The 9,138-nt window shown below is 39.5% G+C and overlaps 1 protein-coding gene across 1 annotated transcript; it reads right to left on the bottom strand.

Moving 5' to 3' along the window:
- Window positions 1-993: 993 nt before the first annotated feature.
- Window positions 994-7,225, bottom strand: LOC131892300 (putative glutaminase 2). The gene is made up of 11 exons (XM_059242103.1): window positions 6,122-7,225; window positions 5,717-5,982; window positions 5,535-5,654; window positions 5,335-5,458; window positions 5,100-5,247; window positions 4,341-4,473; window positions 4,131-4,267; window positions 3,503-3,674; window positions 3,241-3,398; window positions 2,204-2,347; window positions 994-1,208 (listed from the first exon to the last, which is right to left on the bottom strand). The coding sequence occupies exons 2-11, from the start codon at window positions 5,933-5,935 to the stop codon at window positions 1,079-1,081; spliced, it is 1,485 nt and encodes a 494-aa protein (XP_059098086.1). The 5' UTR covers window positions 5,936-5,982; window positions 6,122-7,225; the 3' UTR covers window positions 994-1,078.
- Between the last annotated feature and the right edge of the window lie 1,913 nt (window positions 7,226-9,138).

Below are 9,138 nucleotides of genomic sequence, written 5' to 3' on the forward strand. Positions count from 1 at the left end.
CAAATAACATGGATATAATGTATCTTTCTGCTGCGACGATTGGGGTAGCATGTTGGGAAAAACCAAGATTGATTTATATTAAATTGTTTCAAATCAATCTAACTTATTTGTCAAATGCCTTGAGAGGAATAACATCGATGTAATGTACCTCTTTTGGTTGTGACGACTGGGGCTGCATAGTGGAAACAGGATTGTGCTCAAACGTCTTTCAACTAAGTCAAGGAAAATCAGGCAAAAATAAACAAGTTCAAATATTCTAGACTTACCAATCAAAGGTCCCAGGGATACTTGTTGGGTAACGAATTTTGCCTTCTCGTTTAGACGTTAAATGTAAGGCATAACAAAGGAATCGGACAGGAAACGGAAAAATACATCAGACACTTGATTACAAATGAAATCCAAATGAGGCCCTTCCTGAGAGTGAAAGAAAACAAGGTGGGTGGATTGACTGGACCACAAGATAAAGTGGGAACCCTCGTCCACATTTGAACGGGTTCTTGACAATCAAAAATGGTTCTTCCAACAAGTGTGTGAACATCTGCACAAGGTCCAAAAATGTTGCCATGGAAATGGTTTGAGAATTCTTCATGGTTGCATAACAAAGAATCTTTTGTTTCAGGTTCTGCGTAGATCAGCCCTGTATTTGAGGGTTACCTCGATTGTCAACTCTAATTTTTGGGCGGCTCAGATATATCAAGATAAGTATCTATCACTTGTAAATAACTCGTTAGTGGTTCATTGTCGGTAGACGTTAAAAAGACCAAAAGTAAATCGATGATGAGAAGTTTCTAATAGTTAAGGAAATCAAGCAATGCATTGGGGTAGTGTTAACATGCTTCTCGTAGGTGAAAGAGCGAGATGTCGCACATGTTGCGTCAGGTTGAGGAAAATCTGCTTCTGTTAAACCGTCTTCTACGAGAACAAGAAGCCATGTACTAAGGTAAAGGGAATGGAAGTGATGACCTTCTGTGGGAAGAGAACAGAGCTTGAAAATGGTTTGGAATGATATCGGTTTATTCGACCAGAAAACGGTACTCTTTGGTATCTTAAAATATCTAGCTTTATATTTGAGTAACTCCTAAGCGGTCTTGAATCCAGGTGTGTTATCGTTCTTCAGGGGATAATGCTCCTCCAAATACTGCATCAAATACTGCACAACCTTCTCGTGGCGGAATCTCTTGGCCTCAATCACCGGTGTGAATCCCCATCTAGAAAAAGAGATAAGTTTACAGAAATACAGTCAATCACGAAAGTCATGTCCATAAAGGTACGGATTATTGCAATTTGATTTTCAAAGAAAAGGAAAATAACAAAAAAACTATAGGTAGTGTTTTTGAAAACAGCGAACAGTTGAGTTTGATAGGATTGCAATGAGTGTGAAATGTCGTCTTTATTGAAAAGAAAAAGCATTCGCCATCTAAGGTGACGGTAAAAGAATGACATGGAATTAAGCAAATGTGAGGCTGATTACAACAATTTATGTGTATTTGTTTTTGTTTAGTTGTTTTTTTTTCGGTCTTTACTAAGCGCTACAAGGTATGTAATCCCCGGTACTATTAAAATGAAAGGTTTTAATTTGTCTAATTGTTCCCAGTAGTTGTTATGGATTTGAATTAATTTTGGCAAAAAATTTCAAAAGCCTTTCTTTGATTAGTGACACCAGTAAGATAATGGTCTACTGATAGTTTTGTCTACGGGATTTAACGAGAGGTTTAACCACCTATATAGCATAACACTTAATCAATTAGCTTGGACTGATTGACAGGGCTGGTATATGCTCTCCTTTTAAGAGAACGCACTCTCTTGGTGATGGTATTTACCTCCGGCACCGGGGCTTGAACCCACGGCATCCATGGAGAAGATTCTTGGCTTGTTGGCGCTACATCTTAGCCCACTTGTTTACACTAGTTAACTCCTTAAATGTGCACAACCATGTTGAATAATTTGCAAGATTAAACACTTATATACCTTACATATTAGCAAGATCTGTTTTTATGTTCCGATCAACACTAAACGTAGCAGTTTTGCCACTATATTGGTGGTCTTATTGGTGACAGGAGAAGCAAAGGTGGATCATCCAAAAATCCAACACCTACCTACTTGCTGATGAATGGCCAAAATGTAAGAGCTTTAGACTTGCGCAGGAAAACGTATCTAGACTTTCGTTTCATGTTGCATGATGATTTTCTAATAATAGTCTCACCTGTCGCGCAGGAGTGGATTGCCTTTGCACGTCTCCACAAGAAATTGGACGCAATTCAAGTGGCCTTCAGCACACGCCAGATGAAGAGCCGTTCGCCCGTCATAATTACTGGAGTTCATGTTAGTGTTGGTATTGTAATAGAATCTGTAAGGGAGAGAAAAAAGCCGACTCAGAAGTGTACTCTCGTTGAACAGAACAACGCATGATGACGTGAAGAACTGAATTTCACCTTGCCAGAGAAATGAGCCTTTGAAATGACTTTTTTTTTACATCGGCGGTGATTTCTGCGTCATCCCGAGGACAAAGATTTTTAACAACTGTCAACATCCTTGTGCTCGACCAAAAGTCATCTCGCTCACTATCAACAATCCTGCTTGTTAACTCCTCCCACCTATCTCAACCTATAATTGGTTTACTCTTCCCAGGCGAAATGCTTATCCGCTCATCGTTTGGGTGAAACCAGTTTTTAATGATTTAATACCTTGAAATTTGCAAAGTAATGCCAGGGTAACTTTTAACTGTGTTTCTTTTTCCTTGAAAATGGAGAATCGTAGGGTTTTCTCTTTATGGATCAAAATAATGGGAGGAGAAGAATACACGACAAATTAGCAAAGATTGGCTTTAAGCATTAAAAGCTAGCTAAAGACGTTTATATTCTGGATCAATTAAAACACATTCATTTCTGATTGACTATTTTCTAGTGCATTTTTTGATGTATTGTTCTGTCAATCGTTTGTCGTTTTATGGTCAGCGCTTTGTCAACCTTCTCATTTTCCACTGACACTATTCCATTGGTCATAATGGCATATCTTGATCAAAATACTGATTAGCAGTTTATGAGGTTACGTTTTTCTTTATTGATGCCCAACCCTGACATTTAGCATTAGACCTGAAATTATTTTATTTTATTTGGTTCATCGATTCATCAATAAATGTTAATAAAATATCCATTTTTGCAACTCCACCAACAAAGCGATTTGAGACCGAGAACGAATTTTAAGGCTGAAGCCACAAAAAAACACATTATTCATTATTACCTCTTTAAAGCGGTGAGATCTCCTGTGGTGGCAGAATAAAGCAAGCACAAGGTGGACTGACGAGACTGTTCATCTTTGAAGAGCCTCGGATCAATCTTCCTTCCACTCAGGTTGATCAGGTTGTCAAAGCGATGGAAATTGAATAACTTGACAAACTCCTGAGCATGGAAAAAACAAAGACAAAGACACTGGAGAGAGTGATTCTCAACGACAAAATATGTCAATGATGATCACGTTTCGACGCTGATTATGAGTCGGTTACCTTGGCAAATTGCACGCCTCTCACGGTATTTCCGAGTGAATCCAAAGGGGGAGACCAAAGACCAATCCCCATGACATTGGGAACAACCAGGACCAGAGATCCGGAAACTCCACTCTTGGATGGAAGACCCACATTGAAAGCGAATTGCCCGGAATAATTGTACATGCCACAACTGTAACGACGGGTATTCGTACATCAATAGTGATTAGGAACCGGACAAATTAGTTGTGTTAATGGCATGAGTTTGATCGATTTCAGTCCAAATATAAACGGTTACGAGTAAATAAAAAAAATGACCAATGGTATTCTTTTTCTTATCTATTAGGATTGTGGGCAAGGAATTGAATATTTAATCTTTCGACAATAATCTTACATTTCACATCAGTCTTTATCCACGAGAAGCTGATATTATGCTCCTAAAGAAGCACATAATTATTTTAATCAACCACGCCATTGTTACTTACTTTAATGCAAGAATAGTACTTGCAAATGTATCTAAAGCTACTTTAGGCACTGCAAAATGGTCGGGTCTTACTTTCCGACCTCTAGAATTGGCAGTGATGATGAAAAGATGCCGGCCAACTCCATGACCAAGGATAATATTTCAATGGGGCATTTGTCATTATACCTGTGCATGAGAGACAAAACATCTCTGACGGATTCTGGTTTAAGGACCTCTTCATTGGTAATGGGACACACGCCTCCGTTAGCTAAAGTGGCTCCCATGACCGCCATTGAGTCGCAATTCACCTCCATTGAGCAAGTCTGTGTACGTTCAAGGAAAACCATGTTTAAGTTAATTGGAGCTGAACTATGCATCGTGCAAGCAAAGACTCACTTGGAAGTAGAAATCCAAGCAATCCTGGAGATTGAATCCCTTGGGGAAGCACTTGTTTTCATTCATGTAGTAGGTAAGGGCATAATTCCGATCAGCCGTTTCTCGCTCTGACAGAAACACAGAGTTGTTGAAACTGAAAATGAAAGCAGAGTTTCGTTAGAGAGGATCAAGTTGATATTGGGACTAAAAACAAAGTCTTGGGTGCAAATTGCAAATGAAAGGTAGGCAAAATGTGTGAAAAATGATTTGCATTTTTCTTAAGATCCATTTAAAAAAACCAATGAAGAAATCAAAAGTTGGTTATTCATCCCTTTTGAACTGAATAAGAGACCGAAGTAATCAAGCTATCTTTGTAAATTGTTCAAAATGTACAAGTAGGTGCTTTTTTTTAAATATTTGGCCAATCAAACTCTTCTTTTGTTATCATATCCATGGCATTTTTCTAAAAAATAAACTAGTAAACGATATTTGCGTCCTAAAATTCATCTTGATAGGATTATTCACGAACTTCTAGAAATTCCCGTCCAAACGGCCTGTTATTAGTCATAGCTCCTCGGGGCCATTCTGCGAATTGAAGTAATAATGCTATAGAAATGCTAATTTTGAATAAAATAAACGGTTTATGAGAAAAGAAAGTTTTGCTTCCGTGCGCAGTCACAATCTCGGGAAGTCCGTGGATTATCAAATAATTGAATGCACTTATAGGTATATAGTAGCTTGCATATTTTGGACATCCCTACCGCATGCCAATCTGCATACCTCAAGAATTCGCCTCCTGCAATGCGCTTGATGTAATCGGACACAAAATCGAATTTTTCCGACATCTTCATCTCGGGATTCACCAGATACAATAAAATGGCGGCTGACATAATAGCTCCAGAATTCAGTAACGGATTGTGGGGTTTATCTAAAATAGTTGTAAAACGACAGATTTGATCGAGTTTTAACCTTGGAATGTTCGACTTGCTCCCACATGAAGCAAATCATTTCTCACTGTTATTATCCAAAGTCAGCTCATTAAACATTCTTCCACTCGGTTCTTGGCCAACATAATTGTGAACAATGTCTCTGCCCAGTTGATTGAGGCACACTGCATACGTGAAAGGCTTGCTGGATGACTGAAATGAATCGTTTGAATCGTGAGTAAGGAAACGATTTCGCATTTTTCATCGAAATATGTTGAGAGAGACTAACCTGCATCGTGAATGGCATCTCGACATCGCCCAAACTGAAGCGTTGCCCATCAACGGTGCAAATGGACACGGCAAATAATTTGGGATCATATCTTGCCAATTGAGGGATGTAAGAGGCAACCTATATTCAACAAATATGTTAGATCAGTTATGGGAATGTAATCCTTAGCATTCTAAAAATACCTTTCCAGTATCGATGTTTTTGCAATGGTTGTATATCCCCCGGATCTGTTTGGTGAAATGAGCAAACTCTGGGATGACAAACTGATTCTTGAAGGCCTTTGAAAGCAACGCAATGTTATCTTGCACAACCCTTTGAAATTGAACTCTGCTCAAAGACAAATTATCAATATGACCGTCTGGAAATTCCTCGTTCTTCAAGTTATTGAGATTTTCTATCATAGCCTTGAGCCTTGGGTCAGTCCGCCGAATGCCGTCGTTTCAAGAGCCTGAAAAGTACACAAGACCCTTGAAAACATATTACGAGGTTGAGAGGGTAATAGAAATTTACTCTTCGAAACAAGTTCAAGCAGTCTCACAAAACCTAGTCAAAAATGTTCACTTGACACGTGAAAAAGATCAACTCACGTTCAAGAAGTTCCGGAAAATGATAACCTCTGTCGGCGCTTCATTTACGATCTCGATCTTTTTGTACAAGTTGAAGAGGGTATCCAAATCCTGAGAGTTGACCTCAGAGGGTTGAAGGGACTCGTCCGTGAGACTGACCCATTCATCCATGACCGGATTATAGTGGAGGCGAATGGTGAGTCTCGAGTTCTCGTCAATGGACACGCCATGACTGGAATCCTCAAGGTTGACCAATGATGGGCGGACAAAATTGGGACTGGGTAGTCCAGCTCGCTTCTCACATTGGACACGGGAGTGGAACAACTCGAGCCCTTGCGTGAGTTGATGCCCGAAAACCCTCCCAATTTCAACCGGTTGCAAGATTCAGTTGTCGTTTCAATTTTGAGCGTGACTGGTGACTCGTTCCGCGAGGACTTGCAAGAGGCTGACCCAGAACCACTGGGTGGGCTCGTTTCCTGGCTAGGGGTCAGCTTGCTTTGCAACAGATTAGGGAGATCTTTGAGATTCTCAGCGAAGGTTTTCTCGGAGAGTCGTGTCAATCGCGCGGCTTCTTCGATCTCTGGTTCCTGACCTCTGGCAGACAAATCCATTCGAGGGTCGGAGTTATTCCGTCCTCTTCATCGGCCTTCCGAACGATGCCATCACTTCCAAATCACACGGGTCCATTTTTGGGTTCCAATTTTCTACTCTTGGATTCCACTGTCACAAGACCCAAATGGACGGAGAAACAGCAGTCTCTTATTCTCTCTGTACTGAGCACACGCCTTTCTATGGAACAAGACAAGGCCGTGCCTTGTCCTTCAGCAAAGGCTCAAGAAAGGGCGAGAGCAGTCGAAGACCTCTCTAGAAAGCTCGAGGGCTCTTGGAATGGTCCTGGATCAATAGTGCAGCCAGCATTGGGTGTCAGAACATCGTTGCACTTACTTGTGGTGGCGGAATTGACATGCTTTTACTCTTGCTACTTCGAACTGAATTGCAGTCTATGATGGGAACTTGAAAACATGTTTTCGAGGCTCTTTTTTCAATGATAGTGGTTAGCACCTGTTCGTCAATATTAGAGGTCAATTGTCTTGTTCCAAGATCCTACTTTGACGGTTTTACATGAACCATCTCAGTGAGTGCCATAGACATTGCTATTGTCTACGTAGAGGGCTAGTCAGAAGCCCCCTACTATTATCAATTTAACATTACATAACATCTGCGAGAGCGACATCATCTTAACTTACTTCGTTTAGATTAGATTGTCGAGCTTTGCATAAACGAGAGGCATACTAGCAAGAAAGGCAACGCCTTTCCAACTACAAGCTAAACATTCTCCAAAGATGTGAAATTATTGTTGCAGAGTCTGTTTCTTGTTTGATGGCTTTGATTAGTAACATAAAATGTCCTAATTGGGATTGTTATTTGAAAGGACGTTTCAACAACCCGTGCTCTGTCATCACCTACAGTTTTGTGGGCATGTAAGGGGGCTATGCAGTTCAATGTTTAACTTCTTTTTGCCTACCTATATGTACGTTTTACAGTCTCAACAAAGGAATGGGCGTGGTCTCCAGGCTATGAAACCACATGGCCATAGAGCTTATTGGTCGGGGAGTTTATTGTATTTGGGTTGCTTGTTGACCTGTGAAATTCTTGCAAATGGTTTTAGGGTTAGGGCTGTTCAAACGTTGTTTTCGCAAACTAATGCCGTTCACACTACGTTTTTGTAGGTTATAAAAGTTGTTATAATAAAGGGCAGAATTTTGAACAATAACTTGAGGGGTTTTGACATGCTAGTCCCTAATGATTAATAACGACATTGCCGTTGTTGTTGATACACCCCTCCTATCAGATTGCATGACTATTGGGTACTCTAAGTAGCAGCTCACTGATGACTCATCGTCATTTCTAAGAGGTCTCTGGGTTATTTTTCAAAAAAGTGAGGGTAATAACGAACCAAAGTACAGCTTATAATATTAGACAAAATCTTTCTTACGATTTCGAAAAGCATTTGTAAATATAGGAAACTTAAATGTATCAAAAAGAACTAAAAGTTAGTGTTTTAAGGCTTGAAAGAATTTTTTATGTTTGTTGATGAATGAATTTGAGCCACTTTATAAAAAATGCGATGTTAGGTGAAAAGTTCTTTTTGAGGATGAATGACTTGAAACTGTAATTTGATCCCTTAACAAAGAGCTACCAAGCCCTAAAAGTTCAAGTGACCTCCCAAAAAATTAATTAAATGTACCAATAAGTTTTCCAACGGATGATTCTACATGGTATGAATATGAATATTTCAAAGCAGATTAACCCTTAGAGCGAATTTGAGTTCTTCTCTAGAATGAGAGCATTCAAGGTAATATCCATCTAAAATGAAGATCGTTGTGTGATCCTTGATTTTTAACATCAAAGGCGTCAGTTTGCTTTCGCATAGGACACATATAAAACAATGTGAGCATTTCAAGCTCTCTAGATCGAATTTTTATGTTCCATCCCGTTTTTTATTCTGTGAAAACAGTTATCAACCACTGAAAGAAACATTTCGAACATTGTTAGTTTCTAAGGATCTCATTTTGAAACGTCGTTGCGTTCGGCTGGGACAATCCAACCTTTTCAATTGAGATCGAATCATAAGCTTAGGCAGCTAGAAACTTTTCCAGTGCATGCCAATTTTGATGAAACATCAAGTTGATGTTCCCTTGATTCCATTTACTTGTACCATTCAACGTACATACTTTATAAAGCCTGAGACTGCACACGGTTTGTCATAGTCGTAAACTTTGAACTGCTTGTTTTCCGTCACTCACCTCATTTAAAACGCGTTTACAGCACAACTAATGTAAGGAGTTGGGTGAGTGAAAAGTACAAGCTGCTTCTAGATTTGTCGTAACACAAGTTGGTCAATCATCTAAGGTAGGATGTTGTTGAAGAACTCGAGTCTTTCACATAAAATCAAAGAAATTGGCCAAATGTACGACTTTTTGAATGGACTTGAAAGTAACTTTCATCTTTTTTTGTATTGAATTGCTTTCAAACCA

This window comes from Tigriopus californicus, chromosome 12, assembly GCF_007210705.1.
Source record: "Tigriopus californicus strain San Diego chromosome 12, Tcal_SD_v2.1, whole genome shotgun sequence".
NCBI classification, from domain to species: domain Eukaryota; kingdom Metazoa; phylum Arthropoda; class Copepoda; order Harpacticoida; family Harpacticidae; genus Tigriopus; species Tigriopus californicus.